Source organism: Echinops telfairi, unplaced genomic scaffold (genome assembly GCF_000313985.2).
Source record: "Echinops telfairi isolate 266 unplaced genomic scaffold, ASM31398v2 ScPeMD7_25;HRSCAF=90, whole genome shotgun sequence".
Lineage (NCBI taxonomy): Eukaryota > Metazoa > Chordata > Mammalia > Afrosoricida > Tenrecidae > Echinops > Echinops telfairi.
This window is the reverse complement of record NW_022103922.1, coordinates 8,132,211-8,144,952: the sequence shown is the minus strand read 5'-3', so window position 1 is coordinate 8,144,952 and position 12,742 is coordinate 8,132,211. Positions and strand designations below refer to the sequence as shown.

At 45.1% G+C, this 12,742-nt stretch overlaps 1 protein-coding gene across 1 annotated transcript in view; it reads right to left on the bottom strand.

Moving 5' to 3' along the window:
- The window catches only part of KDM4C (lysine demethylase 4C), a 187,834-nt gene that overhangs the window by 77,401 nt on the left and 97,691 nt on the right, over positions 1 to 12,742 (bottom strand). The window contains exons 11-14 of the mRNA XM_045289370.1: positions 10,735 to 10,768; positions 9,470 to 9,651; positions 7,306 to 7,519; positions 5,079 to 5,155 (exon numbers count right to left, since the gene is read on the bottom strand). Coding sequence (XP_045145305.1) covers positions 5,079 to 5,155; positions 7,306 to 7,519; positions 9,470 to 9,651; positions 10,735 to 10,768 — 507 coding nt within the window. The remainder of the gene's footprint in view (positions 1 to 5,078; positions 5,156 to 7,305; positions 7,520 to 9,469; positions 9,652 to 10,734; positions 10,769 to 12,742) is intronic.

The window sequence follows — 12,742 nt, the reverse complement described above, 5'->3', positions numbered from 1 at the left end:
AAAAACGATGAAAAGGAAAAGGCTCATGGGAACAATCATTCCAAAGGACTAACGGGCCACACGCATAGCAGTCTTCCCACTGGTGAGACCAGAAGGGTTCGAGATGGTGCCGAGGTCCCACTACCAACCGCTCTGGAAAGGGTCCCCTCAGCATAACCTGGACAGAGTGGAAGAACATGTGGGGTGGAATGCAATATAGAGGGAGCATATAGGGGCCAGTCCAGAAAACACTGGTCAGAGAAGGGCTGATGGAAACCCAAGAATGCAGACCGTAAGCAGCCTTCCCGTCTGGAGACGAACTCACCCCTGGCTCAGTTTCCAGCCAGACGATAAAGGAGGAAGACAGCGACAGCTTGGACACCCTGGCGTATCGTAGACTCAGCAGCCTTTGGAGCTCAACGGGCAGCATTGACCCATGGACAGGGCTCAGGCGGGTTCAGAAAGGAGGACGGAATATCGTTGGGGGTCTTTACCTTCTTACACATTATTAGCATCATTGTCTGTATACTATTATGTTTTTACCCTCACCACCTTAGCGTGATTTAGTTTTTTATTGTTTTCTATTGGGTCTCCCAGCTGTGAAGCACAGGGGGAATGGAGGCATAATGATAATAGCAGATACAGGCGGATACAGGGAATGGGGGTAGTGGGCAGGAAAGGAAAGGGAATTTCGGGAGTAACTAATGAAGAGGGGCAGGGGGGTGGGGAGTACTAGAATGGATTGTGACTATATAAATCATCTTAAAGGCGATTTAACCATGGGGGCAGGGGCAGTGGGGTGGGGCGGGGCTGGATCTAACTGTACAATTCTCTGTGATATGACTAAATGACTGAACTATTGAATTATATGATATGTAAATTGCTTGCCAATAAAACTGTTGGAGAAAAAAATAAAGGAGGGATGTAAACAGGAAATACAGGGAGGAAATGAGATGAGTGACAGTACACTGTGTAGATTGTTAATAATGGCGTGACGTAAAAACATGAATGAATTGTTGAATGGGAAACTGAACTGCTCGTAAATATCCACACAATTAATAAAAAGTTAAAATAATAATAATAACTCCCTAGGAAAGCACAGCACCAATGCCTTTCATTTGAAGTTCTTCACAGCTATGCTGAATAATCATAGCCTGGGTTTAATGTTGCCATGCTTGTAAGGCATGGCCGGTTGAAAGTATGCTGTGAGTTTCCGTGTCAGTTACCAATCTTCACGGGTGGTGTTCAGTCCCACACACACCGCCTAACAAGAGCAAGGAAGGTGCAGCAGGGCCAGGCCAGGTGTCGTTCTGTTAAACACTGAGGTTTCTAGGAATCCGAACTGATTATCACTAACCGGGCCCGACACCCCACTCCCTGTCCCAAATGGCTCAGGACAACATTCAAGTGCCTGAACAGGTAACAAGTACCAAGGAGCAATATATCCTTTACATTGAAAATAGGGGACCTCTATCCAAATTCCTTTATAATTGGGTTGATGGGATATGACAAGTGATTAGCTCACCAAGAATTTTTAATAAAAAGAGAATTTTTGATAAAATCTTTTTTTAAAAAAAACAATAAACTACAAGGGATATTTTTCTAAGACCTCCTCATGCTGACATACTCTTTAGATTTCTGCGTTATAAAATGTCTGTTTATTACCCTATTAACCGCTAAAACTCTATAGGACATTAAGCATTTGAATGATTAATTTTTAGATTACCAGTCAATTCCAGGGAAGAAAAATGGGGCTTTCTACTTCATAAAGAGTGACAGTCTCAGAAATCCACAGGGCAGTTCTACCCTGTCCTACAGAGTCTCTATGAGCCAGAATCGCCTCGATGGCAGTCAGTCAATTCCAGGCAATGAATGAAAATGTTCCTTTATAATCAGAAAGTGTAGCCCTAAGGTGATGTTCATGTGATAATGAAACTTAAAAGTTCAAAAGAATATCTTTGCACACATACATAGGTACACACATGCATACACATACGTACACATACATACACACACAAATCGATATGGCATGATCTGGGGATAACAAGAAAATGGTAAGAAAGCCAAGGAGTTGATATTTTTTAAGTGAGAATACTAGCATTACATTTTTAATATGTGATATAAAACCCACAAAAAGCCCCTGGCATCAAGTGGATGCATAGTGATGCTACAGGACAGCGTAGAACGGCCCTGTGAGTGTCTGAGACGATCACTGTTAGGACGAGTAGAAAACCCTATCCTTCCCCTCCCCCACGGCCGACCTTGCAGCTCGCAGTCCACCTTGTAACCGCTATGCCATCAGAGACCCCCATGTAATAAGTGACCGCTTATAGTTATTTTAGAGTGGCAAGTGATTAGATTAGACACAAACTACAGAAACGTGGGCCAAAAAAACAAGAATCAAACTGAAAGGAGGCACGCAGCCGTAGAACCCGTGGCCACAGCACCCCAGCGCTTCTCAGTGGGTGCTACATCACAATGGAACACACGTCACCTAGGCCCCACTAACCCGTTAGGTTCCAGGGAGTCCACTGGCACGGTCATGCCAACAGGAGGTCCAGGGCCATGCAAGGGATGTCTGAAGAGGTCGGGTTTATGGACACTTTTTAAAAGCAATCACCCCATTCACAGAACCCAATGACACCATATGCACTGAGTGTTTAGCAAAAACTAACATTGCGACACTCAATGCCCCGGTCAGGATGTGAAAGTCACATACTTTTCAGCAATGGATAAAATGGCAATTCAATGATTTCTCAGGAGAATGGTGGTTAGAACAGAGTTCGTTGATGCCAGGTACTCTTTATACTGAAAGCACATAGAATGCCGGGAGAAGAACAAGCAAATCTGTCTTGGAGAAGGTAAAGCCAGCAGGGGGCTTAGAAGTGAGGCAGGTGAGTCATCTCATGTACTTCAGCAGTCCTATCAGCAGGGACCACTCCGGGGAAGGACACTGTGAAAGGTCAGTGAACAAGACAGCGGACCACACTCAGGATGAACGGGTGTGAGAGAAAAAGTAGGAGTTTTTGATGGGGAAATTTGTATATGTGTATTTACCTTTACTGAAAGTATATCCCTGAATGTGGTAGAGCCTGCAAGGGGGGGTGGGGGAAACTTATAAAAACGTCTCAGAAATAGGCAAATACCTTAAGGGAATGAATTGTTGGGCTTGGAAACTCAAGATCATAATCTCAGGGAAAACCCTGGTCAAGGGGCACAACACAGCTCATAAAGATACTCTTTTACATCCTACTTTGCTGAGTAGCGACTGGGGTCTCAAAGGCATTTAAGGTACAAATCTTGGTCTCTCGCCATACAGAGGAAAGAAGAGCAATGAAAATGGAAAAATGTGGGGAAAAATTCGTCCAAAGGACTAAAGGGTCCTATGAGCATCTGTCACCCCAGCGGTGAGACCAGAGCACCAGGTACCACTATCCACTGCTCTGAAAAGGGTCATAGCAGGGTATTCAGGCTCTAGTGGAAGGAAATGTGGATCAGAACTCAAAATTCTGAGACCAGAAGTATTCGTCGGATAGAGGCTGGGGGCAGCTGCCAGACTATGACCCTTAATCATCCTTCAGTCTCGAACTGAACTCACCCCCCACCCCCATGTTAGAATAACCAACCATGTAAAACCACCCAAGGACAGAGGGCTTGGGAAGGAAGCAGACAGAGAGCAAGAAACATGGGGAGGAAGTGGGATAAGCCATGATGCACTGCAGGAACGGAAAAGCGTGAGTTGAAACAAAATGTATATAAACGCTGAATGCATACAAAATTGAGGGCAACGTGCTAAAACTGATGGTGTTGATGATTGCACAACTCTCCTTGATGTGACTGAACCACTGAATTGTATGATCCATTCATCACATGTCAATAAAGCTGTTGGGGGGTGGAAATTACTGGATATAAAACTGATGATCTGCTCTGTAAACTTTATCTAAATCATAACACACAAAAAAGGTGATACAACTTACAGGGTACAACCAAAATAAACAGGTATTGAGAAAACCATTCAGCGAGGCAGTCCTTACCCATCCCCGCCTTGCAGCCAGCCCCTGCAGGTGTCTCTGACAGACGCCATATTTTACAACCCTCTGAAACAGACAGAACCCTGCCAAAAACGTCATCAAGCCAGGCATTTTCCTTCCACGGTAGTTCAGGATTTTAACTTTGACGGATGCTGCTTTTAACTCTGATTCCCAGGCAATTTAATTCGGTATATCCCTGTAACTCGCTGAGGAATACAGTCCATGCTACAATGACAATGGATGTAGGGGTGCGAACCTGCCCGTTCTGAGAACTGTATCCCCTACGCATGACCCCACAGCAGTGCTCCAGCCTGGGACAAAACGGGTGGCACAGCATACAAGTGAATCAAGATGTAATTCTTGGCTGGAAGCTCACTTTTCAAGAAGCTTTCAGAGCAACAACACAGAGCAAAAGGAAATCCGTGTCCCACACAGAGGATCACGGGGTGTTGAAGGTCATGGCATGCCTGGGGGAGAGCAGATGAGCTCTCATGTGTCAGATTTAGGAAGGCTTGGGTGACTAGGTGGAAGAAAGAAATCATGTGACTTGAAAAGCCAGGTATGAACATGAATGCTTCCGGGGGTGAGGAGGACCTCCCACCTTGCCTATGACTTAGCCTCCTATGTTGTAAGAAATCCAAAATCAGGCTGGGCAGGAAAACCAAGGCAAATTTTGAGGCCTTGAACGTACAAGGACCTGCTCGAATAAAACACCTGGCGTGGTTCCTGAGCGAGGGAAGCAGAGTCCGAAACAGCACAGGTCGTCCTTGACTTACAATGGGCTTCCATTCCCATGAGTCCATCATACGTTGGCTCTGATGTTTAAGTACAATGCCTCATTTCAAATCCCCCACTGAAGCTTTCTGGATACAAAGAGCCCAATAAGGTCACACTGCAGGCTTGGTCTACAAAGAAGTCAGAACCCGTATAGTATCAACAAAGTCAGAGCCATGATGGCTGTAAGACTGGGAATAATCGTGTGTACAATCTTACCTTTCCACTAGATTGAAATGTGTCCAGAGGGATGGGGTGTGGGCAAGACTAAAGGTACTAGCACAAACCACTTACAGCTGTCCACGCATGTCTTTTGCACCGGGCACACAGCCATCCAGCACAGACCTCGCGAGGAGGGGTACCATAACAACCTAAAAAATAAGATGTGGACCCACGCATTAGGTCTGTTGCATCTTTAAAATATTACACATCTCAACACTCAAATGAATAGAGCCGAGACAACTGCCTAGCATACTGAGTTTCAAATCCTACTTCTCGGAACCAAACATGGCAAGATTCTGTCAAAGATGCTTTGAGTTCTAAAGCTGTTTACCCAACAGATTAGTCCGTCCAAGGATCAACAAATGCGTGCTTCCTTCATAGTTGCTAATCCACAAACTAGTAGTCAGATGGATGGGGTTGCTACGTCTTCACCAGGAAATAACAAAATCATTAAGGTGTTGATCTGGTTCCTTTTCCCACTCACAGCAAATGCTGGGATATGTGGCAACCCAGGAATCAGAGGTTTAGGAAATGTAGTGCTAATACAATAATTAACCTTGGAAACTGCATAGTTAATGCAGTTTGAAATGACATTTCAAAGGCTAAGATAATTAGCATTAATTTCACGGATAGGAACAAAAGATGTACAACGTCTGGGTAGCAATGAAATGATCTCTTCAACTCAACTTTTGTCTTGCTTCCCCAAAATGAACTAAAAAGGAGGCTGACAATGCAAATAAAATAGATATGGGAATATCAGATACTTGGACTTCTTGAAATAAGAAGCTATTGAAAAAAATGTCGGTGATGAATTTTTAAATCAAAACGCTCTAATATGTGAAATGGGGATAGCAAATAAGGACGTGTCATTACCCCAAGAAAAGCCTATCATTATAAATCAAGGCCATGCAAACATGGGCTCAACTCTATGTTTATGAGGCCAAAGAATACTGGTAGCTAGTCAAGGAGTCAAGATGAAACATCAGTTGTCCTGGGTTTTTGTGCTTTCCTCGTGGGTACATTAAATAAGAAAACGTGACTGGATGAAGGGACTTCCAAAAGCTTACTGTAAGCCAAGAGGAACTTAACCAAGACCCTTTTTGCATCCCCCTCATATATGGGCATGTGTGTTCTAATCAGATTTAAACAAGAGGGCTGCATTTCCAACTCACGGTGTTCGTATCATGGAGGAAGCTGCTGAGTACCAAATTAACAAATAAATTATAGACAAGGAGCCTATTTCGAACATGATAGAAGACTTGAATCTTCTTGAGTTAACACCCAAACTCGCTGCCACCGAGCACGTCGACGCAGAGAAGTGCTGCCCGTGGGGCTTCCAAGACACGCTCTCTATGGAGGCAGCGGCTTCCTCTCTCTCTCATGAAGCAGCTGGTGAGTTTGAACTGCCAACCTTGTGATTAGCAACCTTGTATTTAGCCCACTATGCCACCAGGGCTCCTTAAGGTACTGAGCCCAGTAATAGGCAGATAATAAATGCAGACTTCATGGACAGAAGAAAGCGAGTGTACATTAGTTGGTTAGCAGAACATGTGATTTGGGGAGATTTGGAATGTTAAAACGAGTTGCAGCACACAAGAAACAGGTCCCTGTAAGTCAACATAGAGGATTTATGGGGCAGGTGAATGAGGATTATGTTTGTCCCTCATCCAATCACCTCTCTCTCTCTCTCTCTCTCTCACACACACACCACCAACAACAACAATAACAAGGACAGGAAACAGTGATAGAGCGAACTCCTCTTGGTCCTTGGGAGAAACTGTTGGTGTCCCCTTGCAGATGACAGATTTCTTCACCCTTATAAAGAATACCATTTGACTCAGGACAACAGTCATTCTGAGAATTACCAGAAGCACCAGAAGAATAGCCATTTTTCTTTAAGAAAAGCACGAGAATAAAGAGTCAGCAACCAACTACAGAGATTCAAGTTACGTAGTGACAGACTGGGCCTGGATTAATTCAAAGGCAAGCATGCAGCAGGGGCCCCGGGATGACACCGCGCTGGGGGAGTTGGCACTCCAGTTCCTCCCAGTGAAACAGCTGCTTCACACGGGTGCCCCGCCACCCAAGAGTCCACGTCTTGGGCCCGGACGTAACAAAACCAAACTACAATAGCCCCGCCCTCCATGAGGAAAAGGGATGCTGACTACCACTTATACTTTCCTTCCGAGAGACTGCCCTCTCAAAATCCCAAGAGTCCAATGGGATAAGCTCAAGACATTGCAAGGGCCTGGGCGAGACAGACAGACTACGTGAAGGACTGAACGAAAAATGCTTTTACTTGCGTGAACCTGCACCCGGCACTCGGCACAGGAGATGAGAAGGCTGGTCCCATCTTCTTCCAGAAAGGCTGTGGGTGGCGAGTACTTGCCGCTCCCTTCACTGTACATAAAACACATCTCTGGAATGAGCGGCTTAGTCTTTTCTCCTGAAGTGGCCACTTCATCTCCCTTTGCCTCCGATCCAGCGTCGTTTTCTTCACAGCTGTTGTCTGGCTGGAAAACAGACCATTGACACATGAGTGAGGGACCTGGAAGCGAGCGTCTCATTTGTTCTGGTCAATCAGACCCACTATCAGCTGCACCTTCTGACTCCTGTTCTTTCTCTTGACCTCTCCTTGAGCCACGTCTTATTACTCATCATGCCACCTTCTCAGACCCTCAGCTAGAAGCAAAGCTGCAGGCACTCCAGGAGGGGCTAAGTGCCTGTTCCTACAAGAAGGGGGCCAGCTACTGAAGCCATGACCTTGAGAAGCATCAACGCTTCTTTCTGATGAGCATTCCTGTGTGGCACTAAGCCAGCAGGCTGACCTTCCTTGACTGAAGAAGATTAGCTGGTACCACTGGAATGAGTGTTTTCAATGACCCCTGTTTTCATCAGAGGGACAGTGTGGGGAGAAAGGCTCTTGCCTCATTGCAGAGACTCGGAACCTTACAGAAAGAGCTACATCCGACGGCTGAGTGTGCAAGGGCACTTTTGCCATCTCTCTCCCAAGATATAGAAAACTTGTGTTTGAAATTATAAGGCATGAACAGCTTTTATATATTTTCCACAGATCCCAAATGAATGCATTGCTCAAACTCTCTGTTTGAGTTGGACTTGCTTAATTACCAGGAAAATAAACAAGCAGCTAAAGGTACAGACGTTAAACAGTCACAAAGTTGAACATCGTCCTAACAAGCACATAGAAATTTCAGGTCTGGAAGGAAAATGCAATGCTGTCACTCACCAGTGCTCCCTTCAAAGATCTCCAGTGAGGAAATTGCTGCTCTGGTTACAGTGCTCTGAAAACACCACGTCTTGTTGGCATATAACATATCCATGCACAAAAATGAGCGCCTGCATCACACGCATACATAGGACACCGATGCCTGAGAGGGCTGTGTCGCTTACCAAAACCAAGTAACCCCTGTGCTCTGTGCAAAAGAACATGGCTTCATATATCACACATGCTCATGCTCCAAAGCACTTGAAGAGACGGGTGCTGGCTTTACATAGAACTTTACAGAGAGATGGGATCTTGAATAAAATATCCTGGTTCATTTATCAAAAATATGACCCCAAACATGAAGGTCATATCAATATGCGATGTAGCAGATTGCTGTTACTGCTGTGGTTGCTAGGTGCCACCAAGTCAATTCTGACTCGCAGCAGCCCTGTGGACGACAGAAGGAAACACTGCTTGGTCCTGCACCACCCTCACAATGGTTGCTATGTTTGAGCCCGCTGTTGCAGCCGCTGTGTCCGTCCATCTCCACAGTCCGTGATGTAATCTACTGGACCTCAAAACACGCCATGTAGGTGTACACACTTCGTGCATTCCTAGGGAATATCTTGCCTATGTTAGTGCAGGCTCATGGAGAACATGAGCTACATGACCGGAGCAGCCATCGGTGCAACGTGCATGGAACGAAGGCACCCAGCACGTTAAGTCCAGCCAGCCAATGACGGCCAATCGGATCATCCACCTTGAAAGGGCCTGACGGGTTCTCTGTGCGTCCCACGCAAGAAAGGGCAAAAGATGGTGGAAATGTGGACCCAGTTGACGTCTGAGTTATTTGAGAGACTGAAGTTTTCAACGTAAAAATGAAAGCGGATCTAACCTCCCTTTGAACGTTTCTATCATTTTGAAGCTTTTATGGTCTATTTCTTGGTGAAAGAGGAAGGGAAAAAGTTAGGAATTGACACATCCCTAAAAAAGCTAGGTGATTTACCAAAAAAAAATTCTGTCTGGGAGCTGGCACCTCTCAAGCAACACTCAGAAACTGTGGGCTGCCCTGCGAACACTGCTGGTGACGGAGAATCGAGGCCTTCCTAGGAAAGCTGTGGGCGGCAGGAATCTGTGTCCCCCGGCTTTCTGTGCCTGCTAATGCTACAGAGACTCCCGGGTAGCCAGTTGGGGGTAGAGGCACACAGAAAAGGCAGCCGTGTCCACTCTCTCTTACCTTGTAGTAGGGCATGAGCAGAGTGCAGATAGCACAGTAAGGCGCCCTTTTGGCCATGGCTGCATTGTATTCTTGCTCAGCGACAAAATTTGGGGACCTTGTCTGCCAAATGGGCACCAGAGGCTTCGCCCAAGATTCCGTTTCTTGCATTTCCTCCTCAGCTGAGGGCACTTTGGGCACATCTGTAAAGAGAGAGGGCATGGAAACCCAGTGAATAGGAAGAACAATACCCATAACAGAAAAGCAGCATCCGATAACAGAAAAACACTACACTATAGCAGGAAAACAACACCCTGTAACAGAAGAACACCACCCTGTAACAGAAGAACACCACCCTGTAACAGAACAACACCCTATCGCAGAAGAACAACACCTTATAGCAGGAAAACAACACCCTGTAACAGAACAACACCACCCTGTAACAGAACAACACCCTATCACAGAAGAACACCCTATAGCAGAAAAACAACAACCTGTAACAGAAGAATACCACCCTGTAACAGAACAACACCCTATCGCAGAAGAACACCTTATAGCAGGAAAACAACACCCTGTAACAGAACAACACCTTGTAACAGAACAATACCCTATCACAGAAGAACACCCTATCGCAGAAAAACAACACCCTATCACAGGAAAACAACACCCTGTAACAGAAGAACACCACCCATGGCTATAACAGAAGCAAATATCCAAAACGCTTGATGCCAGCAAACAGAGGTATTTTGTCTTCCACATACAACCTGAAAGACTTGAAACAAAGGGAATTTGCTTCTCATCCTGCCCAAGCTTCGAGAATCAACAGTATAGGTGTATGGGGGTTGACCTGAGTTGGGGGTTGACAGGTACCTACAAAACTCTAGCACAGAAACTCTACAACACGCAATGGAAGTCTCACTATCGAAGAGGTAAATGAGAAGGTAATCCTGGTCATTAAATGTCACTTGTTTTCTACCTCAGGGTATTATCAGCGAAGAATGCTCAGCCATAGATAGCTGTTGCTACAACTCTAACACAAACACAAAACTAACACTAGCACAAGAGATTATAATTTTTATTATATATAACAATATAACTAACAAACAAATGGAGCTTCTTGGCCATTTGGACTGGGTTAAGCCGTGTGAGAGTGACACTTTTGAGGTCCAGAAAGCCTTGGTCATTGGAAAATATAAATGGTCCCGCCTAATATATTGGGGATATAGAATATCCCAAATTACACACATCCCTTAGGTTGGGCAAAAGTTAGTGTGAAATGGTCTCACGCTTTTCAGGGCTGGCAGGAATGCGCTCTGAAGGCTGAAAATCAAGAGACAAGGAGAGAGAAGTAACGGTGCTGAGGGCAATGGGCTGTGCTGGCCCGGCCCTCCACTCCGTCCTGTGGCCAAGGGGAGTCCTGGTGGGGTGGTGCTTAGGCACTGGGCTGTTAACCACAAGATCAGCAGTTTGAAACTAGCAGCTGCTCCTGAATACAGAAATGGGGGGGGTTGGCGGAAAGGAAGGACGCTTCCACAAAGTATAGCTAACCTGGGAAGTGTTATCACCCCTCAAACCAGGCTTTCTGGCTACAATAGTGCCTGAGAGAGCTGGACCTGGTATTTCTGATTCCTGCAAGGGTTCCAGCTCGGTCAGAGTGCACGCTGACTGTTTCTCTATCGCCCTCTAGCAGGGGGCTTCAAAAAGTCCATGGGAAAATCCCATCACCTTGACATTCTATTTCTCCATGAATTTTCTGAAATCACCTCGTATTGGTGAGGTTTTTTGGTTTTTGGTTTTCGTCCCTGATATGTCCTTCTTACTTAGATTCTAGCTCTCACAGAGTTTACTGTATATTCTTGACAAGGATAAAGGAAGAACTAATAATAAATAAACGCTATTTATTATTCCTGGTGGCACAGTGGGTTAGCAAGATCAGTAGTTCAACCCACCAACCGCTCCTCAGGAGAACGACAAAGTTTTCTACTCCCATAAAGATTTAGTCTCTGAAACCCACGGGGTCACTATGTCCTTGTATGGTCACTGTGGATTGGAACCAACTCAGTGGCAGTGAGCATATTTTATTATTACATGTAGTATAAATCACAGTGATTCGCCAACCTACTTGGAATCATCTGACTTCGTGCCACGCTGTTCTTCAATCTCAGTCACTTCATCAGGTTGAGGAGGTCATGAGCTCTCCCCTGGTTATGGGAGTCGGTGACAGCACCTGAGAGTCCTTACTACACATGATCCTCACTGCAGGGAGCCCCCGGGGATACACCTCAATCCACACGCCACTTGGTGAGGAGGAAAGGGGTCCCAGAAAAGTTGGGGGCTCAAAGAATCCTAAACAGTTTGCAGTTCTAAAAAGAAAGTCAAATTTGTGGAAATTCACTTAAGAAACTTTAGCTGTTTGGGGAATCTCAAAAGAGAACAAGGAAGAAGAAAACATTTGAAAGACTTATTATAGTAATAATTGTGCAACTCTTCTGGATGAGTTTTAAAATACTGAACTATATGTGAATTACACAACAAAAAAAGTGTTTGAAAATGTATTTAAATTTAAAATGTGGGGTATTCTCCATGATGTCGACAGCCAATGATTTCTACAAATTAATCATGTACCCCAGAGTGTGGGCTGTGTGACTGTGTGTGTATAATGTTAGTAGTTGTGTAGAGACACGGCTTTCTCTTATCTACATAGTTGGATATTTACAGCGAGTTGTTTTCTGTACCAAGAAATATACATCTTTGAAAACAAAAAGATACATGTAAAGTGTATATAAGTAAAAAGCCAAATTGAAATAATGTGTGTTTATATAAAGGTGGTAACATCTTACAATTTATGGTGAAAAATGTACAGGGAAATGATAGAATAAATGTGTCCCCAAACCATCGTAAGGTTTTTCTCTGTGGTCTATAAAAATGGATATTAAATGATTCGGAGGGAGCCACCGCCACACGGGGAGAGTGCTGACCTGCCCCTGTTACAGTAAGCACATTCACCTGTTGTCTACACCAGAAACCATTCTGGTGGCTCGGGGTGAACAGTGTGAGCTCGGTCAATAAGCTGGAGCTAAAATAATGGTTCCTGCATGCAACTGGTGTGACCGTCCAGGCTGTCTGTCATCCTAACCTTCCAGTTGCACCAGCTGCAAAATGACTACAAGTTTCCCTAAATGACAGGGTTCTGAGCAGTTTGTATGAGATGCCAGCAATGAAGCTGCTGTGTATTACGACCCTTCAGTAAAACCAAAACCACCTCCCTCCAACCCCCACCCCACCCCCACCCCC